This window comes from Tympanuchus pallidicinctus, unplaced genomic scaffold, assembly GCF_026119805.1.
Source record: "Tympanuchus pallidicinctus isolate F22 unplaced genomic scaffold, pur_lepc_1.0 scaffold18, whole genome shotgun sequence".
Lineage (NCBI taxonomy): Eukaryota > Metazoa > Chordata > Aves > Galliformes > Phasianidae > Tympanuchus > Tympanuchus pallidicinctus.
Window position 1 is genome coordinate 718,681 of NW_026294699.1, and position 27,885 is coordinate 746,565.

At 50.4% G+C, this 27,885-nt stretch overlaps 1 protein-coding gene and 1 long non-coding RNA gene across 2 annotated transcripts; one reads left to right on the forward strand and one right to left on the reverse strand.

Moving 5' to 3' along the window:
* Positions 1 to 632: 632 nt before the first annotated feature.
* On the reverse strand, positions 633 to 27,695 carry LOC128079411 (uncharacterized). Its single transcript, XR_008206092.1, has 4 exons — positions 26,669 to 27,695; positions 24,468 to 24,585; positions 24,242 to 24,352; positions 633 to 6,436 (listed from the first exon to the last, which is right to left on the reverse strand). It is a non-coding gene; the product is annotated as an uncharacterized LOC128079411 (long non-coding RNA).
* LOC128079408 (galanin receptor 2b-like) lies at positions 6,981 to 11,320 on the forward strand. Its single transcript, XM_052680618.1, has 2 exons — positions 6,981 to 7,528; positions 9,958 to 11,320. The coding sequence occupies exons 1-2, from the start codon at positions 7,002 to 7,004 to the stop codon at positions 10,694 to 10,696; spliced, it is 1,266 nt and encodes a 421-aa protein (XP_052536578.1). The 5' UTR covers positions 6,981 to 7,001; the 3' UTR covers positions 10,697 to 11,320.
* Positions 27,696 to 27,885: the final 190 nt, after the last annotated feature.

A 27,885-nucleotide genomic window follows, 5' to 3' on the forward strand; every position in this document is an offset into this window, starting at 1 on the left:
AAATCATGGGGTGGAGAGCAGGGATGGAGGATGAGACAGGAACAGAGAGCAGGGCCTTGCTGTAGGAAAATACACAGGTGGGCAGCTGGACAGAGAGAAAATGAGATGAACAGGAAACAAGGCAATGGGGTGCAGAAAGAGTAAAAGGAGACATAGGGAGCAGAATAGATATACTGAGAGAAATGTGGGAAGAAGGGCAGACTGACTGACACAGAAACCCAGGAGCAAAGGAGCAGGACAGTCTGACTGAGGGGGAAAAAAAGAGAGGAAATGAAAAAGGGAATGGGGACAGAGCAGAGGGATAGAGAGAGAAGCAGGAGGTGAGGGAGAGAAGGGAGGGAGCAGGGGTAGAGAATGTTTGGGCGGTGGAAGGAAGGGACAGAGCAGAGCACCAGCATTGGGGGGAGGGTGTGAGGTACAGGAGAGGGATGCAGATCGGGACAGAGAGGGAGAGGGAGAGGGATAAAATGGAGATGGGCTGCAAGTCACAGACTGAGGAAGAGCAAAAAGAAACAGGATAGAAGCACTGAGGGGAAAAAGAGACAGCCAGCTGGATGTAGCCAGAAGTGAGGGAAAGGTCAGCAGGACAGAGAAGACCGAAAAAAGAGAGAGCAGAGGCAAGATGTGGGGGACAGGCAGAGAAAAAGAGGGAAGTTAAATAGCTAAGACAGAAAGAAGCATTAGGAGCAGAGAGAGAAAGAAATACACTAAGAAAGGCAAGGAGGATAGAGATGAGCAGAGAAACACAGGGAACAGGACACCAAGAGAGCAGGGATGGGGTGTAGTACACTGATAGACAGACAGAGAAGTATTAGGGACAGTGAAATTAAGGAAAGAGAAGAGAAAGCAGGGCTGAGAATCAGAGAGAGAAAGAGGAAAAGAAGTCATTGAGGCAGAACAGAGGAGTGTGGAGCCTTACACATCCCCCAGAACCCCAGTGAGCCCCAGAGGTACCTCCCAGAGGTGCAGTGTCCCCCCAGTATATCTCTGTGACCATTACAGAGTCCCACAGTACTCCTCAGAGCCCTCCAGCATGCTCCAGAGCCCTAACAACAAAGGTACAGCCCCTTTACAGCAGGCTGGCACACTGAGCGGAGGAGGTCCTGCAGAGCAGCACAGGAGATGACTCCAAAATGGGGCTCCTGCACAGGACTCCATGGCACCTTCCCTCCTTGCACACACCTGGACCAGGTACTTCATGGACCTGCTGCCATGAGAGCCTGCAGCCACGGCAGGGCCTGAGCTCTCCAGCATGAGCTCTCCAGCACCAGCAGCCACGCTCCTGAGGCCCCAGCACCTCACTTCTGACCCCATCTGCAGCCGACAGAGCTCGGCAGGATGGGCACCGACCTGTACCACATCCCAGAGCCAGGGATATGGGGCTGCTGTCACTTTGTGCTGCACGGGTGCCTGCTTAGCCTTCCTTGATAGTTATGGCATCATTTCTCTGCAGAAGCCCACGGGTGTCTGTGTGACGATAGAGTCCTGGCCCCTCCCAGCAGGCATTTTCCAGCTTCAAGTCCTCTAATTTATCTCTGCACTGTGTTGCTTCATGGCGCGGCAGCTGTGGGAGGAGGAAGGGGTGAGGAGCAGTGAGGTGAGCATGTACAGCACAATGGGTCTGGAGGAGGGCTGCAGGGGGCATGTGGGCCTGGGCCCTTCCTTCCCACCCTGTGGAGCAGGGGCCTGGGGGCCCCATCCTTCCCTGCCCTGCAGCTGCACACAGCACTCCATAGTGCAGTGGTTTGGGGGAAGCATTGCACAGCTCTGCTCACTGTGTCCTGAGGTACACCCAGGGCAGGGGCAGACCAGGGCAAGAGTAATAGAATTGCTTGAGTTAGAAGGTGATCTAATTCAACTTCCTTGCACTGGACAGGGACACTTACAATTCAATCAGATTTCTCAGAGCCCCATCCAGTCTGATTTTGAGTGTTTCCAGGGATGCGGCACCCACCCCATCTCTGGGCAACATGTAAAAAAAATTCTTCCTTCTATCCAGTCTAAATCTCCCCTCTTTTGGTTTGAAACCATTTCCCTTGTCCTGTCACAGCACACCCTCCTGAAGAGTCTGTCTCCTTCTTTATTAAAGCTCCCTTTTAGATACGGAAAGGACATTCTCATGTCTCCCCAGAGTTTTCTCCAAGTTGAACAGCCCCAACTCTCAGCCTGTCCTCATATGGGTGTGTTCCATCCCTTGGATCATTTCTATGGCCCTGCTCTGGACACGCTGCAACAGGTCCATGTCTTTCTTGTACTGAGGACTTCACATCTGGATGCACTCCTCCAGGTGATGGACTCTCCTCCAATGCGGAACAGAGGGGCAGGATAACCCCTTCACCCCGCTGGCCATGTTACTTTGGATGCAGCTCAGGATATGGTTGGCTTTCTTGTCTCTGTGGACACACTGCTGTTTGCCATGGCCAGCTGGCCACCCACCAGTACCCCAGGTTCCTTTCAGGAGGGCTGTCTTCAATCCTTTCACCCCCCCCCAGTTTGTACTGATAGCGAGGGTTGCCCTGACACCGGACCCACAGAAGGAGCTGGGGAGAGGCACAGGGCAGCCACACAGTGGGGAACAGAAACACATCCAAGATACCCGAAGTGCCCCCACCCAAAAAGAGGGGCTGGGGGGCAGCTGGGCAGCTCTGATGTCATCCTGCTGCTGCTTTTCTCCAAGGGCCCTGAAGAGCTTGTGCCTCCCTGAAAGCCAGGCAGACACTGCCTGCTGGGCCAGGCTCAGGGCTGAGGGGAGCTGCTGGGGGCTCCAACTGCTGCTCAGGGTCCCTGGGTGCCCTGGGTGCCCACCTGGGCTGGGGGCCCTGAGGTGGGCTCTGTGTTTATTGCATGTCTGTGGCTGGAGGACACCAGAAACAATTCATGGGTGGTGTAGTGTTGGCTGTTGCACACCTACAGGGCTTCGTGCTGTGTGTGATTGAGGTGCATGCAGCTGTGCCCACTGTCAGTGCCAAGAGGCATGAGCTCGCTGTTAGATTTAGTTGAATCACATCGAGTTATAGAATCGTTACGGTTGGAAAACACCCCCAAGATCACCAAACCCAACCACCAGCCCATCCCCACGGTGCCATTAAGCCGTGTCCCCAAGTGCCACATCTCCACGTCGTGTGCGCCGCGGGGCGGGCGCTGTGTGCTCGGTGCGAGGTGCCCACAACTGCCGGCGCTGCACGGTGGAGCGTGTGAGCGTGTGCCGGGGTGCGTGCGTCCATAAAGGTGTGCGGCGGGGCCGGGGCGGGGCGGGCAGCCGGGCAGCGGAGCGGAGCGGAGGCGGCAGCGGAGCGTGGCAGGTAGGATCCTGCCGGCGGGAACGGGGCTCCCGAATTCCCGGGTGCCGCCCGTGCGAGCAGCCCGTCCGGGCCAAGCGACCGGGAGCGGGGTGGGCGGCGAGGGGAGGGAGCGGCTCCCGGTGCAGACCCGCAGCCCCAGACCCGACCGTGCTCGCTGCAGGAGCCCCGGGGAGAACCCGGCTGCCCGCCCCGGCTCGGTGCCTGCCGGATGCTTTGGAGCGGCTGCGGTTCCCAGGTTGAGCACCGAGTTTGTCCCCCGGCAGAACAAACGAGGTACCTGCACAGATGGGGAAACGGAGGCACTCTTTGCTGGGAACAGCAGTGACAGCAGCAGAATGAGCAGCCCATTGAAAAAAGAGAGCTCGAACCGCCTGCTCCTCCTCTCCTCCGTTTGCTCCCGTCTGTCCAGAACACGAAGGGAGGGTCCGCAGCCCCCATCCCATCACCTCCCCCGTCTCCTCCCGCTCTCCTTGCCGTTCCCTCGCTGCAGGATCTGGCCGTGCCGTCCCGAGTCCCCGCCGGAACGCGCTGCCGCCCCACCGACGGTCAGTGCCGGTCCTGCTGCTGCCCGCAGCCCTGAGCCCTGCCCGTCCTGTGTCTCCTGGTTTGCCGTTCCAGCTTTGCCACCGATTCAGGTCTCATCCATCCCTGGCAACTTTACCTCTCCCTGTCACAGCACCTTTGCCCCTGCCAGTCCTGAGCAGCAGGTGTGGAAGAGGAACCCCATTGCCCATAGTCTCCTTATTCCTTCTGTTCACGGTATCTGTCCTTCTCACATTCTCTGATAGCAAAGGCTGTTCGGAACCAAATGAAACTCAAGAGCATTGCCATAAACCCATTCACAAAATGGTAGGGTGTCGAACGGTTGCAAAATGCTTCCAAGGGACATTAGAGCAGACCCTCGGGTTCCTGCTGGCTGCCTGGGAAGATGATGAACTGGGACTGGGAGTATCCCACTGCACCAGAGGTGCTCTGAGTCACTCCTTGAGACTGTGTACTGCTTACACATACATACCTTGGAAGGGGTAGTGCTGCTGTCACTCTGTGCTGTTGCTATTGCTGTCCTGCCTCTGCAGGCAGGACTGCACACAGAGGGGGGCTTCAGAACTAGCGGAGAAGACGTATATATTCATTTCTCTGCTCCATCAATGGGTGCTCTGATAGCTACTAAGCCACCACTTTACGTTCCCAGCTCCCCTGTGAAAAGGGAAACAAAGCACCGCTGGGCTTTATACAGACAGGTCATGAATTGTGGGTGACCAGGTAGAACCCTGAAGCTGTGGGAAAGACACACAGCCAGGCACAGCCAGGCACCTCCTGCCAGTCACCATGCTCCTGGTCACCCACCGTCCCTGCTAAGAGCATTCCAAGCTCCCTGAATTCCTTTTCCAACAGGATCAAGAATTGTGCTTGTAGCTGAGTGATAAATTGTAACAGAAGTAGCTCCCTGACTGTCAGAACCAATTTTTGCCAAGTGAAGCATGAACTTCTCACATGCACATCAAGGGAAGTCAGATGCAGACTGTAACCAGGCTCTGTGACGTGCCAGCACTCTGAAGTGATCCCACAGCAGATCACAGCAGTGAGGGGATGTTTGCAAGGTTACCTTCTTTGATTTGCAGAGAGGCATGGAGGTATTCCCCGTCTTTTTGTTCTCTTTAGATCAGCCTTTGAAGAGGGCTGACTGTGACTTATCTGCCTTGCAAGAGGAAGAGCATCTGGTGATGAGCAGGATGGTGGGGAGGGGACAGCAGTCACCCTACCAGGCAGCACAGGCACAGTCTGTGTAGATGTTAATACGAAGCTGGTTTCTGGCTTTCTCAGACTATGGAAGGACCTCAGGGTATGCAAGGGTATAGCACTGAGCCTAAGCCAGTGCAGTCCAGTAGCAGTAGGAATACAACACCCATAACAGCCTGAGCACATTCTGCTGCACACAGGGAAGCTCTCTGGTCCCGAGGGTGTTAGGTAACAACAGCCCTGATCCCTCAGACAGATACTGGGACCAGACTCCCTGGTGGGTCTGGGTGAGCTCCCCTGCTTCCCATGCATTCATACAGTGTGGGGTGTTCAGTTCTGGTGTGGCTGTAGGGTGGACTTTTGGCTATGCTGAGAACTGACACTGCCATTTTAATTGGTGGTGTTCACACACCAATGCAGAGCTGAGATCACATCTACCATCTACCAAAGATAAATAGCTTGCACCTCAGTGCTGGTCAGCCCACTTTTCTGGAGGATTCAGTTAATCCCTCTGCCATACAGGCAGCATAAATAGGCCATTCCACATCTACGAACCTCAAGGTTTCTGTGAAGGAGAAGAGGCTCAGCCAGAGATCAAGTTTCTGTGCTGCACCCAACGCAAAGCAAATTCACATTCAGCCTTGAGGACCCCTCTGCTTCAGGACTGGTAAGTGTCCAAGGGAGAAATCTGCATGACTACAAATGAAGGGCAGTGACCTGGGCTCCAGAGAGTAGTGATAGCTTCCTTCTCTGATGTAGGAGAGGCTGTCACTCTAGGAGGAGCATTTGACTCCTAGCAGCTGCTGGGAAGTCCACAGGAGGCCAAGGACTGCATCCTGCTTTGTAGCCTTTACGTGCCTTTAACACTTTCTTTATTGCAGCAGTGGTTGTGTTGAACAGGGTTTGCAGTGACTCCAAGCAACTGACATCCCCAAATCTGCACCGATACCTGGAGCACCTGCACACCCACAGTCACATGCCTCTTGCAGCAATTCTGCTTCAGTCACTCGCACTGCCTGTGCTCCCAGGCCAATTCCCAAACCTGAATCAGAATGCACAAGCTAGAGCTTGATTAATTGCAGAGATTCCATGATCTCCATACTTGTGGTAAGCCAGCCTTGGACCACACAGTAGTAACAACAGTACACCCGTACAAACACTGCAGAGGGAAAAGGACTCCAGTCTTCCAGTTTATTCAAGGGAAACTATGCCTTTGAACATAGATAGATTGATATAAAATATATTCTTCCAGCTCCAGAATGAAAAAAACATGCTGTGCCTGTGATGGAAAACTAGAGTTTCGCCATGCAACCTCATTTTCAGCTTGCAATCCAAATGCATGTTTTGGTGGCAGGGGACTGATGCAGAAAGCTCAGCTCTAGGGGAGAGCTGCCCTGTGAGGCAGAGAGAAGGAATATGTTTCTGGATCACTGAAAGCAAAGCGTAGAGTGTCCCATCAGAGTTGCCCTCCCCCAAAAACTCATCACTTGAGCACAACATGGAACTGGGTAGTAGCTGTCACTGCCAAAAGCATTTCCAGCCTGTATCTAGTGTGTGATGCTTGTTCTAGGAGCAGGTACTGAAAGGACTGAAACAGAAGCTATAAAACTGTATGTCGGTATTGGTGGAGCAAACACCTCAGATTGTCCAGCTGGTTGGTTTGAGGTTGAAACCCCACTGCTGGGAACAAACCTCACACCCCTCCTTCCATCAGCTGGACCAGCTGGAAGGTGAAAATTCTGTCTCCCTTCTCCCACACTAGTGGAGGCTGTGCCACCCATGGGGACAGATGCTATCCACTCCCCCAGGTCTCACTTCCAGCATCATCGGTCCAAGGTGACATCTGAGCCTGGGGTATGGATTCCTTCCAGGGCCAGAATGGGGGAGCACAGAACCCTTTTCTCCCACCTTACCCACACCTATCCTACAGGCCAGCAGTGACCAGAAGAACCTGCTGAAATGCATGTGTGTCTCAGAGCTGAGAGCGGAGCTGTCTGTGTCCTGCCAGCCAACAGATCCATCAGCCAACCTTACAGGCCAAGAAGCACTTCTCCAGTCTCTCACCTCTCTCCCTGTGTTGCCACAGGCTCCAGCACCTCACCACGGCACAGAACGATGGAGCACGAGGACTTCACCAGCTTGGCTGGGTACTGGAATTCCTCTGACAGTTACCAGTTCAGCCCTGCTAGTGTCATTGTCCCTGTGGTCTTCTCCCTCATCTTCCTCCTGGGCACAGTTGGCAACAGCCTGGTGCTGGCAGTGCTGCTGCGCAATAGGCAAATGGGCCACAACACTACCAACCTCTTCATCCTCAACCTCAGCCTGGCTGACTTCTTCTTCATTGTCTTCTGCGTGCCTTTCCAGGCCACCATCTACTCCCTTGAGGGCTGGGTCTTCGGCTCCTTCATCTGCAAGGCTGTCCACTTTTTCATCTACCTCACCATGTACGCCAGCAGCTTCACACTGGCTGCCGTCTCTGTGGACAGGTAACGGCCTGACGATGCGCTGGGGCTGGGGAAGGAGGACAGTCAGGAGAAACTGGGTAGAGTGAGAGCATGGGAAGGTCATGGCCTATCACCTTTAGGCGAATCGCTCAAACCACAGTGGCAATGGTCTGTTCCAAAGGCAGTCTGGGGACTGGGTTTCCCGTCCTCTAACAACCCCAAGCAGCACTTCCAGCTCTGCTGAGTGCAGAGCCAGTGCTGCTCCTGTCTGTGCTTCCCAGACAGGTTAGGGTGCTTGAGAAACTCAGCTCCACCCTCTGCCAGAAACACCCACTGCTCATCACCTAGCTCCAGATCAGAGGTGACACTGTGAGGTAATGTCTATCTCCAAGCCACTACTGCAGAAAAGTTTCATGTGGGGACAGCAAGGTGAACCGAGGGCACGGTGGGGGATGCCACATAAATGCACAAGAGGGATCGCTCATTCTCCTGCAGCTGCCAGCCCAGCACAAAACCTGTCACCTAACAGTTCCTGCTGCCTCACCTTTCCCAGCCCTTCTGGGAAAAGCGTCCCACAGCACCTATGCAGGAGGGCAGCCATGCCACGAGGCATGTTTCTTCCTGGAAAACTGCCTAGGCTGCTCTGGCCTTATTGATGGCATCTAAATTGTTCCCAAGGACATTGCCTAGTTCTCCCTCAGGGTGACTGCTGTCAGCTGCCCCACTACTGACTGAGTCCGCGCTGGTGGTGTGGGATGAGGAGGAGCTCCATGCTGGAGTAAGACTCAGCCTCACCTGCCATACACAGTATGTGCTCTGGCCCATCTTGCTCTTTGTGCTTGCTTCCAAGGGTAGTAAGACAGGACAGGGTCAAACAGCCCTCTGCAATAAAGAGGATCACAAGGCTGCAGGCAGAAGGACACTTCAGCACCTGTGCTCCCAGGTCCCAATAATAGGGAACCTCTGGGATGGATGAAGTCCCAGTGAGTAGCGTGGTCAGTCTATTCCTCCAGTCTCCTTTCACTTCATCCTGCTCTCTGGTGATGCTTGCAGGGCCCTGGTATCTGGCAGTTGTTCCACTCCAAGAGGCTAGCATCCCAGATGGGGTGATGGTGCAGGATTCCCAACAAAAACATCACACTCCTCTGGTTTCTAGTGCTTATGTACTCTAGCTGTTGTCACAAAAAATCTGAGATTTCTCATGCTCCACCTTGTCTACACATTCTCTGTGCCGGGCACCCCTCAGCCAAGGCCTGTGATCCTCCTGACCAACACCAGCCAGCAGCTCAAGGCCAGCACTGACAACCATGACAGATGGACAACTCTTACGGCAGCATTTCAGCCTCCTGCTTTCCTGTACCTACATCACCTGTCTGCAGTCTGCTGCTCCCGCCTGCTCAGAACTGGGGCACAATCTCAAAAACACCCGCCCAAAAGACGTGTTGGCAGGGCATTTGTGCATGTGTCCTTTCCCTTTGTGGTGGCACTTTTGTGCTGTTGTGCAGCATCTGCATTTCAGCATAACGTTGCATGACTCCTACACAGCTGCTTGGAGCTTTCAGGATGAAAGGACCAGCAAGCAACAAGAGTTTTGCCACATGTGTGACCCTTTTGACCAACTGCCTGTTTTATTCAACCTGCTCTGCTGGCCTGACAGTGCATCACATGGATGTCCTTCCCTGGGTGCTGGCAGGTGGAGACTGAAGTGGTTGTGCTCCTGTTTGTGCTGACAACACTTCTCTGTCCCTTACCCATCAGCACCAAGCCACCTTCTTTCTAACATCTACTTTGCAGGAGTGCAAAGCAGACATGGGAAAAGAGATTCCCATTTGCTGCTTGTTCCCTCTCCTACCTAATGCGTGCAACAGCATAGACCACCCCAAAGGCAGTTCTGCCAGCTTTGTCCTGCAGTGTTGCCTGGAGGTGGATAAGCAAAGCTGGCCGTCACACTGGCCACTGCTGATGGAAGAGACAGGTTCCCAAAGACTGCCTGGCCCTTTTGGTACTCAGGTCGAGGCAGACAACCTTAGCTAAAGGGAGCCAATCTTTCCCTTGCCAGTCGAATCTGTGAAAGCCAGAGAGGGCTGAAAATGGGCCCTGACTGGGCAGGAGCCAGCACTGCATCCATCACCAAGTGAAGCTTCCTCTAATCTTGGAACTGCTAGACAAATTCCACCAAGCAGTGAATATCTGTATGGTCTCCACAGCCCTATTTCTTTCTAGATCAAGCATATAACCCACCCCATCATATGCAGATGAGTCAGCCAGCCCACACCTATGAGAGGAGACACATCCTTACTACAAAGAGAACAGCTGTTTTACGCAGGACCATATTTCTAAGGGGCCATGAGATACCATGTAGGGCCACCCAGGGTTCTTCAGGAGAATGAAGGAAGCCCTCTTGTTCCTGGTGTTTGTGTGGCCAGGCTTGACTGAAATCTTAGCTCCAGTTGCTTTGCTCTCTCCTGCAGGTACCTGGCCATCCGCTATCCGCTGCGCTCCCGGGAGCTGCGAACCCCCTACAACGCAGTGGCTGCCATGGCTGTGATCTGGGGTCTCTCTGTGGTCTTTGCTGGGCCCTACCTGAGCTACTATGACCTGATTGAGTGGGAGTCCAGCTACATCTGCATGCCTGGCTGGGAGGAGTGGAGACGCAAGGTCATGGACACCAGCACGTTTGCCTTTGGCTATGTCATCCCAGTTCTGGTCATCAGCCTCTCCTACACCAGGACCATCAAGTACCTGTGGACAGCAGTGGAACCCTTGGAGGACATGTCAGAGTCCAAGAAGGCCAAGCGGAAGGTAACTAAAATGATCATCATCGTAACCATCCTTTTTTGCCTGTGCTGGCTACCCTACCACGTAGTCATCCTTCGATACCTCTATGGAGATTTCCCTTTCAACCAGGCCACCTACGCCTTCCGTCTGCTTTCCCACTGCATGGCCTATGCCAACTCCTGCCTCAACCCCATCGTCTATGCCCTGGTATCCAAGCATTTCCGTAAGGGCTTCAAAAAAGTCTTCAGCTGTCTCCTGAGGAAAAAGCACCGCAACAAGGTGCATGTGTTACATGCTGCTCACATTGTGCCTGGCTTTGAGGCAGGCTCCACTGAAGTGTCCCAGGTGCATGAAGAAAATAACAGGTGTGAGCTGAATCCAGACTCCCTGGCAGTCCCCTCTGGTTCTTCCAAGCATCTTCACCTTTCTTAGTAGCTCCACACCATCTACCAGCCCAGCTGTGCCATCTGCCTCAGGTCACTCTCTCCCATTGAATGAGACAGGATGATAGGAAAGGCAAGACAGAAACCTTGCTATATCCCGCTTCTAGCCTTGCTGTTCCTCTTCTTTCTGGGTACCAATTGTCCTCCTAAGCCACCTCCCCACATCTTGTGTATAAGGGAAGGAATGGACCCACACTTGCTCCTGATCCACAGCCCACCTGCAGTTCAAGGACTAATGCTCCAGCTCTTCTGTTGACTCTCATCCTTCTAAGTCCTCTGCTTAACAGCCCCACTACGTTGGACACATTTGTTTGCTGTCAGATGGTCCCTTCTTGCTTCCTGTTGTCTGATCTGGACAAAGTGTTTCTTATGGAGTAGCAAGGGAGACAGGCAGCATGAGCAGGGCCAGGTGAACAAAGGCGGGACAGAGAGCAACCAGCATTGCCTGTGGATGGTTACAGTGGTGGCTTCTGTACTGGCTGCGCTGCTCTCCTGGTGGCCAAGTCCTTTCCTGTGGTGTGGGCTGTGAGTTGTCTGTATGTGTGCGATGTTGCTGCTGTAAATACTAGGGAGATGTTTTTCTGACCCAGAGTAAATAAATGTACTTCCCTAATCCAGGCAATAGAGGGGCTTCTGATGGTGATCTGGGATTGGAATGGACTACCTACACCTCCGTGTGGCCTTTTTCTTAACTGGTATAAATCAGTGTACTACAAAAATTACTATCCAGTAATTTCTACAGAGCCAAACCCTGCCTCGCATCCCCACTCCCACACCACAGCCGTGCTTACTGACATGATCACTGAGCCTCTCCGTTCATCCTCAGACCAGGCCCAGGCAGGAGGAGGTTCAGAGGAAGAGTTTCTGGATGGGGTTGGTCCAGGGTTTGCCAAGAGGTCACCATCATCATCTTGCTGCATTAACATATGGTCCTATGGTCACATGCTCTCCTTCACCTCAAGCCATCAAACTCCTGCCTAGGAAACCACACATGCAAAGAGTCACTGCCCAGAGATGTACAGGCTTTCCCTTACCCTGCCTGCACGTCTCTTCATGTCAGATCAATCACTCTGCAACACAGATGTTATTTTTCTCAGAAGATGCTCCATCAGCCACAGCTCAGAATCTACAACATATAAAAGCAGCTTTGCCCATCCATTGCTCTCTGGCTGCCCCATGGGCAGTCAAGCAGCCAGTGCTCAGAGTGAGCTGGGTAGTTCAGTTATGGTTTGTCCCGCCTGCATAGCTGAGTCTTTGCAAAAGGGATGCTCTCTCTCCACAGTGCAGCAGATGGTTGTCTTCAGGGCATGCTGAGTGCCAAACATGCAATCCTGTAGCTTCAGGGAAGAAAACTCTCATCTCCTTTTCTGAGGCTGATTAGATGTTAGTAGATGCCTTCCTGCCGTTACTAAATTACTGGAGATGGAGAAAGCCTCTCCAGCTGACTGAGTTTGATCTGAAAAACAGGTCTGAGAAAACCTGCAAACACAACAGACCCCACACCAGAGACTTGCACCCAAGACTGGGAATAATTTACCATTACCTCCTTGCTGTGTTCAGTGCAGTCCAGCCAACTCTCCCCATTAACTCAGAGGCTCTCTTGCCTTTTCAACAAGTGATTGCAGTCCTATAGGGCTGAACACAGGAGCAACATATACTTTCCTTCCAGTTCTAAGACTGGATCCTTTACTGAGCAAAACATAAGTGGACCTCCAAACCAGCTTGATGCATTCTCAGTCCCACTGGCAAAGCCCTGCTACTTGTCCAGCACTGCTACCAGTTCCACTGCAGGTCATCTTGAAAACCCCAGGTATGGCCCCTCACCACACGTGCACAGCATGCAGGAACCCAGTGCAGAGGTTGTGGTTCCTGTCCCAAAGACTCTACACTCCAACCAGAGCTGGGCAGCAAGAATTCAAGGGGAGACTCTCTGCAGAGCTGCAGTTGCTGGCTTGCTAAGAAGGGCTTCCAGGGCAGCAGCTTGCCCAGCAGATCCTGAGCACTTCCATCAGTGAAGCACTTCTGTGAGGACCCCTCATCCTAATTCTTAAGGAAGCTTCTTAGATACAGAGTCTGGACTCCTACACCCAATTGCCTTATTTTGTCCTCTTTAAAGAACATACTATTCTCCAATCCTTCCCACTTCTCTACCACCAGGGCAACTTCTCTTCATTCACAAGAGTTGGACTTAACAAGCTGGACAACAATTTCCAGCCTGTTTGAAACCAATACACGACTCTCCAGGTTTACTCTTGGCAGCAGTAGTAAATTCAGCTAATGGTGAGTGCCATAAACAAACTGCTTTATGGTTTGGTTTCTGCCATGGAAAGAACCCCCTGGTGCCTGTGCTAGGCAGCTGAAACAAATGGCAGAGAGCTCTCTGCAGCCCAGAAATACCCAGACAGCTCTCATAAAACAATAGAACAGTAGATACTCCAAAGTTTATAGTTCCCACCTCTGGCAGTGATGCATCCCTGGGTGCATAAACAGAACCAGACAGCTCAAGAACAAACCAGGCAGAGGAAACCCTTGGCTCAGGGAGAAGGAATCATGAAGCCTGGTTCTTGACTCCCGCTGTGCCCTTGCCAACAACACAGGACTTTATTCTTTTATTCATTTTCAGCAACTCTGTCCTTCTGGTCTGACCAACTATAAAGGTCTTTTTGTCTGAAGATAATTTTTCTTTGAGGCTCCAGATAGGCTTTTTACATGATGTCACCTATGGTGCCTGCACCACAGATAACCGGTGTAACTCATGCGGAGCGCACGCTCTCCTTTGGCTGATGACCAAGGACTGCTGTTTCTAGCTCGGGTCATGAACAGATACGAGTTTTTCAGAATACAGCTCCAAGGTGGACCCTCTGCATCCCATCCTTCATTAGTATTGCTGAAGTCCCTCTGCTCAGTTCTGCAGCTAACTGCACAGCTTCCAGCTGCCCCGTCCCAACAGGAAGCACTTTCTTTGCCTCACCTTCATCAATAAGGAATTCAGGGTCGATTTTCTTCTGCTTGAATCAGATTGATAGCAAAGATCTTTAGCAACATTACTGCTAGGGCTTTCTCACCAGCAGCCTTTTCCTGAGCAAAAATAATTGTCTGTGCAGAAGCCACCAGACAAGAACTAATCAAGCTGTGGCACATCTATCATTGTTCATTAGTCCTGTTGGAAAGCTCCTGGCATGCTCAAACCAGCAGGAATCTAAATCTAAAGCAACTGTGTTGTTTATGTTTTTGTTTTGTTTTTCCACCAAAAGAAGCGCAAAGATTTTAACAATATTAAGTTTCCCCACCAAATTTACATGGTTTGTTTTGCAGAAGATAGATACTTTCCTGCCTCCCCTAAACAAAAGCTAGCAGAAATCCTTCACTCCCCATGCAGCTCAGCTACAGAGTGACATGGGAAAGAGTCTTTGTTCCTAGGAGAAAACCCAGATCCAGAAATGCATTAGCAGATGCCACTAGCTGTGTTATCCATCACATAAAAAACTCTGCTGCCAGATGCAGCTGTGAGAAAGAGCCACAGGCAGGGGTTTCAAAAGCTCAGTGTACCTAGGCTGGGTACCTCCAGCACTGCTGGTAAGCTCCTGCTCAGTCCCAAGATCTCAGGAAGGCAAAGGCAGCACCTTCCCATCTAACATGATTTCCTGACACAGGTAGTCAGAGAACTGACTAGGGAAAGTGCCTGTTGTTTGTTAAGAGGGAGATGTTGTGGGTGATGTGATGGTTGGAGGCACAGTGATAATGAGATGATGGTGTTCTCCATCCTTGGGGGTGGCAAGGAGGACAGTTGGTAGAACTGTCCTACTTTAGACTTTGGGGAGGACAGATTTTGGCCTGTTTAGAGACCTGGATGGCAGAAACCTTTGTGAGCAAGTTCTAAAGGGCAAAGGAGTCCTAGAAGGATTTTTTTCAGTGATGAAATTCTGAAGGCACCAGACCAGGCTGCCCCTGTGCTGAAACATGAACTGACAAGGAAGAAGTCAAGTGAGGAAAAGGCTGAGGTACTGAATGCCTTCTTTACCTCAGTTACTATCGGTAAGACTGATTTTTCTTGGGGTACTCAACCCACTGAACTGGAAGACAAAGGCAAGGAACAGAATGAATTCCTTACAATCCAAAGGAAACAGTATTTAACAGCATACCACACCACTGGACACACAGATCTATGGGACCAGTTGGGATCCACCCAAGAGTGCTGAAGGAGCTGATGGAAGAGTAAAGCCACTTGTATATATATGGACTGGGAAGAGTAGCTGGAAAGTTACCTAGCAGAAATGGACCTGGGGCTGTTGGTAGGCAGATGGCTGAAAAGTAGCCAGCAGTGTGCCCAGGTAGCCAAGAAGGCCAACAGCATCCTGGGTTGTATCAGAAATAGCCTGGCCAGCAGGAGCAGGGAGGTGAGTAAGCAGAGTAAGTGGCTGTAGGCTGAAGTGACAGAGCCTGGTGGCCAGCACAGCACACAGAGCCTTGAAATCTCTTATTAAAGAGGGGTAGTTAAGACCTACTTCCCACACAAGCCAGCAAACAGGCCATCCCTTGGTGTTTGGTTTGGGGGGACAGAAGACCCAGTTTCCCACATCCTCTGTTCACACAGCTCTCAGGAAGCTCTGGATGTGTCAGAGAGAACTGTTCCACATCCCTTGGGTGCATTAGAAGCATAGATCTGCTGTCCTGCTAGCAGAAGTTGCACAAGCAAATTTGCCCAAACACTGAGATTTTCATCAGAGCTGAAAACCCACAGGTATTCTGTAGGTATCACCTATTGCTCCTTCTGCAAAGCCTCAGTGCTGGACAGACAGCTGTAACCCCAGAATGTCTGCCATTCCCCTATTCTTGCTATGCCTTTCCTTCTTCATACACTCCTGGAAAAAAAACAGCTGCTTTTACTCTGTGCAGGGAAAGGTATGGTCAAATGAGGGATCTGTCTCAGCAGACAGAGAGGGGAATCTGGTGAACATACTACCATCAGGATTGCTGTCATAGCTTGCCGTTCACCTTTTTTTCTGCAGAATGGATGAATTCAAGCCCTGTGTACTGAGAAATTGCAGTCAGGCAAGCCCTGTAATTAGCAGACTTGACTGCTAGCCATCAGGCACTTATGAACTCAGCAATTACAAACAAATCAGACAAAGACCCAGAAGGAGGAATGGGTTGTTTCTTTTGCTGCATATCTTACCTGGCTCTCTTACTGCATAGCTACCTGTGAGCATAAGAACTTGGGCAGTGTGAGCACTGCTTTGCAGCACAGCATTCCCAGGGTTTTCACTTCTGCCATGTCAAGCAAGGGCTGCAAGACCACAGACAGCAGGAGTGGCTGGGAGCCCCTTGCAACCTGCTGCTTTGTGCCTGAGAAAAGTGTCCCCATAGTAACTCTCACATCTCTCTCCTGCCTCTGTTCCCAAACTAGTGGTGCCAGAAGACCAGTAATCTTAATTTACTGAGAAACAGCCTCACAGTTCTGCCAAAGCTCCTGAGCACAGCCCCTTCCACCCCCAGCCAGGGCTCCACAGGCAAGGACCACCTGTAATACTTGTGTTGCTCCTCCTGGCTGCACTGCCAAGCAAAGGACCCAGCCATCTTCCTCAGTCTGCTCTCAAACAATATCCACTGCAACTGTCAGCTTCCTCAGCAGTGGCATTTCAGGCTACTTGTTGCCCCCAGGGGCTTCCCCCCTATTCATATCCTGGCTGGGAGCTGCCTAAGCGGGGCTGAGAGCTCTTCCCACTCACTGCTGCTCTCAGCTCCTCTTGAATCACAGAACAAAGCCAATATTCTAAGACAGGATTCACCTCCCTAAGAACTGGTTTTGGTCAGTCCTAGTTCAGCTCCCTCTTGAAAAAGACATACAGAAAGGTGACCATATTCACATTTAGACAGAGATCAATGGTGGGTGCTAATGGTCTCCTGCTGCCCACCTTGCACACCCAGCTCAATTCATATTGTTTCTTGAACTGCAATAACACGATCAGCAGCACATCCAGACAAAGGAAATGGAAAAACTCAGTAATAGTCACCAAAGACAAAAAGGGACAGAAACTGATTAGGAAGGAGAATAAATCAGGAAAGTAACGAGCTCTGAAATTTAAGAGACTGTTCCTAATGGTGGAGAACACTTTGTACAATCCAGGAGTTGCTTTATGTTTGGCTGTTTGCTTTCACTGGTTTTCACTTATTTTCCTTTCTAAAATTGATAAGAACAGGCAGAACAGCTGAATTGAACAGAACTTTAAGAAGCACCTCTGTTTTGGGAATCCTGACACAGTTCAAACCACACACCTGCCCAAAGCCACAAGAAAGAGCTGGGGAAGCCTCCAATGAACGGAAGCCCCTGTGCATGGTACCCCAGAGCAAAACCCAGCACCTTGCCCCTCTGTAAGAACACCCTGTCAAATTGATAATTGATCCCCATAGAATGGAAAACAAACAAGCTGTTCAGAACAGAGCCCACCTAGTTTCTCATTTGGACCAATTAATATTGGAATGTGACTCAGTGCATCTGAGCTGCAACCAGAACCACAGGAAACAAAGCTGTGGAGAGGTTCCAGTGCCCATGCTGGGGCCATTGGTGACTGTTCTCAACATCTTCGCACACAGAGCCCCTCCAGCTTTCCATCACATTTTTCTTAGTGCCTAATCTGTCCCCCAGTAAATTGAAGCCCATAGCCCTAAACAGAGACTCAAGCTTCAAGAGGATAAAGAGGGGAGAAGCAGAAAGTCAGCTGGTTTGATCAGTCTTCCCACACCAATTGGATTGTTTTTAGGCTCCTGCATTCTCTACTCTGACAAGAATTCAATACTACACATCACACTTTTCCTGCAGCCCCCTTCTTTCTGAGTCTCAGTATCTGCCTGTTTATACGTGGGGATGTCCTCGACTCATGCATTCAGTCAAAATCATTTTCCACATCTATGTGCCCAAGCACACAACCACTTCCACGGAACTAACCAGACACAAAACAACATCACCAGTGACTTTTGAGCTGCAGGGCTTCCTGCTGCACTGTGCTGGGGAGGACACGACAACCTGCAGAAGTGCATGGCAGGGATGGCATGGGCCATACACCAGTGTGGTTTCGTGACAAGGGTCCTGGCTCTCATCAAACAACTGACAGAGAGCAATTCACTCCTCAGGAGAGAGCATGCTGCTTCCTTCTGTCTCAGAGATCCTCCAGCTAGTGACACCAGCAACTCCAGCCTTTCCCTTCTTGCAGGGCTGTGATGATGAGAATCCATGTCTATGCCTTCAATTCAAGTAATAAGGATGTATGGTTGGGTGTATTTCAATGTGCCTGCTCTGTTACTCCAGCCTGGCAACTCATGGCTGATAGTGGAACCCCCAAGGCAGAGGAACTGCTCCAAACACCAGAGGTGCCTGCAGATGACACATAGCAGCCTTGAAGAAGGTCCTTCCAGTACAGATGCAGCAGCAAAAATGTTGATGTGAAACCCCTTCTCTGTCCCAGGCAATGTCTGCTTGACACAGAGGTCTAAGTGTGATTTAAGACACAGATTGTTTCTTCCCTCCTGACCTAGAGAGGATGTCGCAGCAGACCTGAACAGAGGAACAGGTGGGAAACACACAAAAGAGAAAATGCAGAACTGTGCAGCACACCAGGTGTTTCTGTCTCCTGCTTTAGAGCTCTCTGGAGGAGCTGAGGTTTGCTGTCTAGCCAGGCAGGATCGGTACAGACTGCTTTGAGGATGCCAGTAGTAGGGGAAAGAGGTGGGTGTGAGTCCTGGAGCATTTACCTGTCCCACCCTGAGAGCCACAAGGCACACCAGGGTCATTCAAGTCAAATACAACAACCACAATTCCCAGCTGCTTCCCTGTGTTGCAGTGAGGACCAGCACCCACTCAGGGGCTTAGGAAAAGTGTTGTTCACTTACCCAGGCACACAGACAGATGAACACAACCCCGTATCTGGCAAGGAGCCACCGTGTCACCACCCCACGGGGTGTGCTGGGAGTGTACCCAATCCCTGGGGTCACCTTTGGGCTGTGCTGGGGATCAGACACCTGTGGGCCAGCTGGAGATCTCCAATTTTTCACTGTGCTGTGATGGTTTGGGCAGAGTCTCTAACATGGTGTGTTTTTCTCATGTGAAAGACAGTTTGCTCTCCCTGTCCGCTACTGAATTGCTTGTAATTATCTTAATTATACCTCTCTCTCCTAATGTCAGACAGAGACCAGCACTAATTTGAGTATATTGGCAGAGATGCCCACCACCGTTTAGCTGAGTGGTTTGTACAAGAACCTCGGCAGTGCCTTTAATAAGCACAGAGGGAATAGACAAGGAGGAGATGCAAGTTCTGGTGATTAAAGCTGGGGTCAATAAAGACACGAGCAGGCAGACTGCACCCTTGGACATGGAGCCTGTCTTCTGTACGGCCTGCCTGCGTTCCTGGGAGCTCCCATGTCTGCTTCTGCATCCTCCCAGCGTGCCAGTTACATAAACACTGTGATTAGAGAGCCTGGAGCATGGCTTGATATTACTACAACATGGTGTGTGCATCAGGGCAGGTGTCAAAATACTTCCAGATGCCTTCAGAGAAATGAGTACCAACCCAAGCAGAAATAAATGGTTCCATCTGCTCTTACACCAAGTTCATCCTTCCCCACTGACCAAGAGTGTTCAACTTTCAGAGAGTAATAATTTCATTTGAATGAATGAAAAGCAATAGATAAAGAAGCTGTGCTGGGGATAGCAGGACTATTATTCAGCTTGATGCTTCTGGATGGACATATAATTTCTTCTCTTAGGTGCAGTTGGGTAGAAGAGGCAATTTTAGTTTCAGGGCCCATACGCCTGCCACACACATTACTGTGTTGAAGTCACAGCTTTCTGGTCCCATGTAGTGAGTGGTATTGACATCTCTTCTCACGTGCCCTTTCTACTGCCCATAAGGTGCCATAAGCACACATGGGTGCCTGCAGCAGGATGCTCTGCAGCAGGCAGCTCCTCAGATTAATCTGAAGGTACCAGAGACACTGAAGTGGGGATCTATAGCTGTGGAAGCAAATGATAAATTCTTTCAAGATCTAGAGCTGTAAATTTTTGCCCAAGGTGCATCTTGCTCAGCACAAGTCTCTTTTCTTCTTCCTCATAATCAGCCATAGCCCCTGTACGCCAGTGCACTGTGGTCACTGCCTGCCCGGTGCTCTGCCCTATAGTTCAGTGAAACCTTCAGTCACCGATTTTAACGTCATCTCCTATACCATCAAATGAGCATGTGAGAGCTCAACACACATCCTCCATTTCTTTTTCTGTTGCCTGGTATCAGCACAGAAGATAAAACTCCTCAACCTACAGGTGCTTCTCTTCATCTCAGCAGCCGCAGGTTAATTTGGGACCTGTCAGCAATAATTAAGTTCATTGCTCATGCTGGGGCCTCTAGACACAGCTCTCCCAGAAAGACTGAGCCACAACAACCTTCCTAGCCCTACAGCCCTGACATCCATTCCTTCTGGACTGTAGCCACCTGAAATAACAGCTTGGACTACTGCATCAATAAAAGGATCCAAGCAGAGTCCTTTGTGTACTATCCAACTTGCTGGGCAGGATTCTCCCTGTATTGGACCCTCACAGATAAAGACACGTATTTCAAGGGATGTTTAAATGTATACAAGCACTGGATGCCTGAGCCAAAGGCACAGCCTGCACAGCAGCAACGGACAGAGCAAGCTGTTTGCACATTTGCTAATATTAGAACATGGCACAGTTTGCTTCTAATGAAGTGTTCGACCTGGCTTTGTGATAGACAACAAAATCCTGGTGTGGTGTCCTGTGCAGCTTCCTGCCCACACCATCCTTCCTGCTCCTGCTAATGGCTCCCAGCTGGCAACTGCCCAAGCCAGTAGCTAAATCTAGAACAGCCCTGATCCTAGTTTAAGCTTACTTTAAAGGTGATAATTTTCAAGCTGGAGTAGAGCTAAATGCACAGTTAAAACAATCTGACTCTCTCCCGTAAGCACTGGCACCAGCAAGAGCTGCTGCCACTGGGCACAGAGTCTGGCGTGGAGAAGGAGCAGTTTCCATCATAGAATCATAGAATCATAGAATGGCCTGTGTTGAAAAAGACCACAACGCTCATCCAGTTCTAACACCCTGCTGTGTGCAGGGTCACCCACCAGCAGCCCAGGCTGCCCAGAGCCACATCCAGCCTGGCCTTGAATGCTTCCAGCGATGAGGCATCCACAGCCTCCTGGGCAACCTGTTCCAGTGCCTGACCACCCTCACACATCACAGCTGGCAATGCTCAGAGGCAAGGAAGCTCTAGACTTCAAGACTGCATGCTCAAAATCCCTTTTTGGGGGGGATGTTTTGGGCGTTCAGAAGTGCTGCTCCACTTCCTGACACAAAACATCTACTGCCCCAAAGATCCATGGTCACTCTGACAGCTTCAGAGCCCAATCTGAGGGCTGATGCTGATGTACTTATACAAAAGTCGCACCTCCTGCCGCTCCCTACAGCACCAGTCCTTGATTTTGCCTCAGTTCCTTTCTCTCTAGGGAAAAGCCGCATGCCAAAGGCAGCTCCACTCTTCTGCAGCCCTCACACTTTCAGAGCCATCCCATCAGGGACTCCAGACTCTCCTCAGGTTAGCTGCTACATTGACTGGAGAGTTATCAGGAACTCAGGTGCATTAAATACTTCTTTGCAGGTTTGCCTCTTCCCTTTGACAGGAGGAGCCTTCTTCACTCCTCTAAGTGCTGGATCAAAGCCTGCTGTCCCCAGGCAGACAGGCCAGGAGACCAGCCTGAGACCAGGCTTAAACAGCAGTATCCCCTTGACTTTCTCAGCACAAAACATTTCCTTTCCAAGCAGCACCAATACTCCTTGGGATGGGAACCTCTGTTTTCACCACAACCCAATGCCAATAGGCACCAGCTTGTCCACAAGCCAACCCAACGCAGCTCGTTCCATTCTCTGCACAGAGCTGTCCCTAGTCAGGTCCAATGGGACCTCCTTCCAGCAATGCCCACATGCCAACACTACCTCAGCACTACTACTGGAGACAAGCCACACACAGCACAGGCACACAGTCCATTCAGGAAGAGCAGCTGGAAAGACAAAGCTCAGAGAGACCTTATTGCCTCTATAAGTCTCAGAAAGGAGGTTGTGGCAAGGTGGAGGATATCCTCTACTCCAGGGTAACAGCAATAAGATGAGAGGGAATGGTTTTAAATTGTTCCAGAGGATGTTTAGGTTGGATATTAAGAAAAATTTCCACTCCAAAAGAATGCTCAAGCATTGGCACAAGCTGCCCAGGGAGGCAATGCAGTCATCCTCCCCAGAGGTGTTCAAGAACCGTGTGGATGTGGTACTCACGGATGTGGTTTAGTGGGCAGTATTGGTGGTATGTGGATGGTTGGATGAGATGATCTTAAAGGTCTTTTCCAATCTGAATGATTTGATGATTCTACAGTCCAGCTGTGCTCTTTTAGACAGTCATCAGCAGAATGATGGAAAAACTAAAATAAGATTCATTAATTACTGCCACACAATGGTAGAACAGAGCTTTTACAGATGTCTTCTGAAATAAAATATCCTGTACTGAAAAATATCAAGTGACCTTGATGAAAGCTATTTTCTATAACCCCCTTTGATTGGCACTGTCCCATGCCTGAGTGCTTGATTAAAAGGCCAGAACAATACAAAATCAGAATAATGCACAAGACATGGGTTAAAACCCCATTAAAATGACTGTGCCACAGATCATCACTAGAAAGGGAGAATCAGTGAGAATGAGTGAATACTGCTTGTGACGGAGACCCTTCTTCGCCCCGCTCACTTGGCAGGCTGGAAAGAAGCAGGTATTTGGCATTCAGTCCAGACATACACCGCCTCTTTATGCTAGCAAAAACAGAGAAGCCTCATTTGCAGGTTGGAATCTCAGATCTAGCTGGAAAACAGAAGTTGCACGTGTTCTGACTTAGAATGGGTGCATTTCTTCTCTCTGGCAAGGTGACAGTCATTATAATTGGCAGCAAATCCTCCACCCTGCCCGTGGAAGTGCTCAAGTTCACGTCCAAAGCTTTCTCAGAGGAAAGCTCAATCAGCCTCAGTGATGGTCCTTGTAGGAGTTCATGCCACTGTAGGCTTGCAGGGGAGCAGGATCTGCTGTCAGACCACCAGGCTCTCTGGAGCATGCTTAGGTCTAGAAATAACATCTGGTGGGCAGATAACCTGAACAGAAAGGCACCGAGTGGCTCTGTGGCCCTTTTCATGCATTTGTATGCATGTTTACATTCCCTCCCTGTTTTCTTCACTTATGGCCTGACTCCCTATGCAGGATTTGACCCCAAAACCTCCCAAAATGTGGGCTGACCACACTGATAACCTGAGCAGTATTGCCCACACCACTGCAAAGTACAGAACCTGATGATTTACTTAAAATAAAGGAGAAACTGCTGTCGCATCTGCCTTACACTTCCCAACACCCTGTGACTGCAGCTGCCAAAAGTACTCCTTGCTCTCCTGGGGATGTCCAGCAAAGAGGGAGTCCCAGTCCCAACACGCAGTGGGGAAGATGGCAAATCTGTGACAAAGGAACAGCTGGACCAGCAACAGGAACACAGGGAGGAGAGAGCAGACTGGAGAGATCCATCAAGATGCTGAGTGATTTTACAGCTCAGGTGCCAAGGAGTGCCTCCTGCACCAGCTCCAACATTTTGGAGTCCATGTCTCCTTTTGGAGCACAAATCATTTTTGCTCCCGGGGCCATTTGCCAGACAACAAAACAATTTTCATCAGCTGCCTAACTGAGGTCTCGCTCGTGTCCATTTATATCTACCTAATCACTCAACAAATAAATGCATCAGATTGTCTCTTTGCCCATTCAAGCTTTCAGTCTCCCTGTGTCTCCCTGTGTTACCAAGCTTTCAGTGTCCCATTCAGTCTCCCTGTGTAACCTTTCATCTGCCTGTAAACCACTCAGGCTTCTAGCCAGACAAGTGGGCAAATGTATTTGCCTTCCCTGCTGCCACTGCCCCTATCCCAGCTCTCATAATCAGCAGCCCAGCAATGAGACAAACGTCATTCCATTCCTCAGGCAGTGAATTGGCACACATGAATATCTTCCAGGTGAATTACAGACTCTGCTGATAAGAAGCTTAGAGGTAAAACATTCATTTGCCTGAGATGACAGCTCAGTTTGAATGGCAGTGGAATTGGGCTCTAATTAGACTGTAAGTGATGAGAAGCAGGGAGACATTGTACTCTGAGCTGTTCACAGCAGTCAGGACAAACAATTCCAATTTCTTGAGAGATTTCCAGCAAAAAGAACTGCCTCCCCCTCGGATACACTGCATGTGTTCTCCTGCACACCTCAGTGCTCCCAGCATGATGCATGTGTGCAATAAACCATTGAGAGGACAACCAAGGAACAGGTCTGTGTGCACAGAGAAGTGCAGCACATCTGTGCAGCACATGCTTAGCCATGACAGTCTGTGAGGAATGGCTGCTCTATGCAGCAAGAGTTGTATCGACACCATGGAAGTTCTTGCTGAGACACAATTTCTCCCCAGATCTTACCCAAGCTGGACACAGCAAGGTTTCAGCTGGGCACCCCATCTCTCTCTCGGTGGTGTGATGGTGTCCTTCTAGCCTGGTGTCAGCCTGCAGCAGGGATCTGCTGGTACCACCCTGTGAGCACACAACAAAGAAAATGTTGCACAGGCAAAGCTTTGCTCTTGCTTTTCTGATGGAGAAAGGCATCAGCATAGCAGATTGGAGGTAGCACAGCAAACTGAGTTCTCACTGTGCAGCCAAGGCCAACCAGAAAGCTTCCTCTTGCTGTCCAAATCTGAGGGGGAACTGGACGACGTCTCCAGGGCATGACAGCCCACCATATTTTGGACCAGCATATCTGGGGGGAGCTGCAGAAGAGAGCAGCAATCAGCAATCTGGGTATCAATTGGAAGATCAATAAATGAGGTGTGTTCAGCAATGAGGTGCGTTCAGTGAGTCTCTGCACAAAAAGTGCAGGGTACCTGGCTTTGAAGCACTCCCATTCCCTGTGGCCTCCCTGCAGGCTAAGGCTGCCAGGGAGGAGTATTTGCAAGTGGCTCCTCATGGAGCAGTGCACTGCTGCCCTTTTTCAGGACCCAGAGGTCTGCCCAAGCTTTCAAGGACTCAGCATCATATCCATACCGAGCCTTGGCCACAACACTCAGCTTCTGCCTGATAGCGTGAGGGCAGCAGCAGCACCAACCAGCAATCCTTTCTAAGCATTTAATAGCAAAAAAATCTCACAGCTCTGAGGTCTGAGCCTCCCTGCTCCACGTAGGCAGCAATAAACTTCATAGTGATTCAGTTTCTCTCTTAAAATAGCTTCAATAATAGTACCCAATAATAGGGGACTTATAGGGGGACGTATGCCCCATCCTGGGAACAGCAGGCAGGCTGCCAAAACAAGGGACACCAGAAGCAATAGTTCTGCTGGAGCAAATACCTCACAAGCTGGGCACAAGCTCTGTCCGAGCGAGTTGTGTTCAGAGGTGGGAGGCTCTCTGCAGCCCAGCAGCAACCTCCAGCAAACCTCCTCCCTCCTTCCACACAGCATCAGGGAGATGGACCAGACAGGCATGAAACACCGCTTGACTGTGACTTCACGGAGTACAAACCTGTCAAATCAACTTGCCTGCTGTCATTTCAGATAACACGAGCACAGTCAAGCCTGAAGTATGAGTGAGCAAAATCCCTGTCCTGGCCCCTAGGGATCAGGGCTCGTCTCAAGGAGGCACAGACGACAGGTGACAGAACAGCACAGCAGGCAGAGCCCTTGGGTGCCTTTTCGCTTTGGCATTGGACCAGCGCACGCTGCTGTGAAGCATCATCCTGTGCGTATTTCTGCAACACTGTGAGCAGAACTGTCCTGACCCTAAGCTCAGCTTCTGAACTAAAAGCCATCCTGTGACCCCACAGTGCCCTCCTGACAACAGATGTGCCATCTACCTCCAACAGGCTGGGCCACACAACCAAAGAATGAAGCCAAAACCACTCTCAACGCCATTAATTAAGGTGATGACAGTTACTACCACCTTGTAAACTGGAATCAAAACTTTGTCTATGCTCACATTATCCCAGGACAGCTCATCTTGGCTTAAATTCACATCTTTGCCTCACGCAACAAGTCCTACCCTTGCCCAAACCAAGATGGCTCATTCCAGCAAACTACTTCTGCTATGTGATTTTTTTTCTTTTTTGGGTTGGTTTTTTTTTTTGGTGTGAGAATGGAAAGTGCCTCTCAGCATGAAGATTTTCCTGTCTGCAAGCAACATTCCCTCAGGACAGCTGTGCTTCTCAGAAATATGCTCCAGGTTCTCATAAGGAATAGATTGTTACTGCCTCAATGAAGTCCAGCACCGTGATCTGAATTGCCAAATTAGTTTGGCACCTGTTAATAACAACATGGAGCGGCAGAAAAGGCCAAAACCATTTTCAGGGAGAGGGAAAATAAATTACTGCCTTTCCTGAGGGTGCTGCTCTCTGACCCTACAGAAGAATGGACAGAAGAATCCCCAGCCAGCTGGGGCTGTGCCTGCAACCTGCCCCTGGGCCCGGACAGATGCATTATGCTACCAGTAATTCAAACTCATACTAGAAAACCCAAATGGCACCCCAACGCAGGAGGAAGTCTGTGCAGCACAGTCTGTGCAGGCAAACACAGAGCTCTCCACCCACCTCACCATGGACCCAGACTCCTTTATTTCCTCTTACAGTGATGTTAGTTGCAATCCAGTCCCATGTCACTGGGCACTCCATCTCAGTCCCTGATGCTCTGGGCTACATTGGTGGAACTTGGCTTCAGCTGCTCATGCTATAGACACAAGCTGCTAAAAGCAGGCACTACCTTGCTGGCTGGGTTTGGCCTTTTCCCACCTTGCCCTGCTCAGGGATTGCTCTACCCAAACCATGGGACATAAGCCCAGGGTATTGCGCCTGTTGAATTCCACTTACCTTGCTCCTATCTTGCTCTTCTGGATCATTAAACAAGGCAGTGTCCTCTGTGTAGGAGCCACCCTGCTGCCTAGCAGCTCTCACAGCACAGTCACTGCATCAGAGCTGGAAGGAGGACAGCTATTCACTCTGCACACTCCTGCCCTTCAGAACAGGAGACTGTTTTCACCGGCAGGAAACAAACACAGATTGAGTGTTGTATCCCTGACAGCAGGAAGCACCGTTGGAGAGGATGTAGCAACACAGACAGCACTGCACAGAGTGAAATAAAAGAGAATCCTCCATCCACACACACAGAGGTTTAAAGAGAAGTTCAGACAGCTCCAGAGAGATTAACTATAGAAATACTCTAATTTGAGAAGCTGTTAGTGGTGAGCACACACGTATAGCCACTCTCTAAGCAGAAAATAGTCCAGAACAAAGCCAAGGACTGGTAAATGCATACCCAGGGTCATGACCACAACTAGTTACATTACTAGCTCCAGTCAATTACCCTTGTATTTGCGATTGAATTAGCTCACCCTGGCCTCTCTACTTGCCACCTTTCACTACTGACACATACATTAATCAGTCACAGCCTGATATTCATGTATAGGAAGTGCTAATGCCTGCAACCTGCAATATTAACATGTTAGGCAAAGCACAGCCCTGGTGCCAAGTCCTCAGACAAGGGGCACAAACTCACTCCAGGATCCCAAGGGTCTCATTATGGAACAGAAAGGGAGCTTACAGACAAAAGGAAGAGAACACATACGCCCAGAGCAGAGATCCAAAGAGAAGAAAAGAAGATCAAAGTGACTTATCTCTAGTCTCCATTGTCGGAGTTGCTCATAAACCATCTGAGCAACTGACTCTAAGTGGCTTTGCTTGAGCAGGAGAGTTGGACCAGATCGCCTACATTCCCTTTCAACCTTAGCCATTCTGTGATCTCTCCTTTTAGAGCAGAGAGCTCGATACCACTTGGAAAGGAACAAAATCCTGCATCCTGTCAAGACAGCCTTCAATGGCCCTGATGTACCGTAGCCTGCTCTGCTTACCTCAGCACACATCTAGGCTCCTGGGTAAGGTCCTCCAGTGATGAAACCCATCAGAAACACAGGCTGGACAGGGTGAGTAGCTGCCAAGCAGGAGATAGGCAATGCTTCTCCAACATAGCCAGTCAGCTCCAAGAGCCAACTCAATCCAGTCACTGTACATACAGCCACTTCAAAACATGA

Excerpts from the sequence above, each read along its gene's own strand:
- LOC128079408 (XM_052680618.1), top strand. The coding sequence starts at position 7,002 with ATGCATGTGTGTCTCAGAGCTGAGAGCGGAGCTGTCTGTGTCCTGCCA. Across the intron at positions 7,529-9,957 it reads GCTGCCGTCTCTGTGGACAG|GTACCTGGCCATCCGCTATC; the intron begins GTAACGGCCTGA and ends TCTCTCCTGCAG.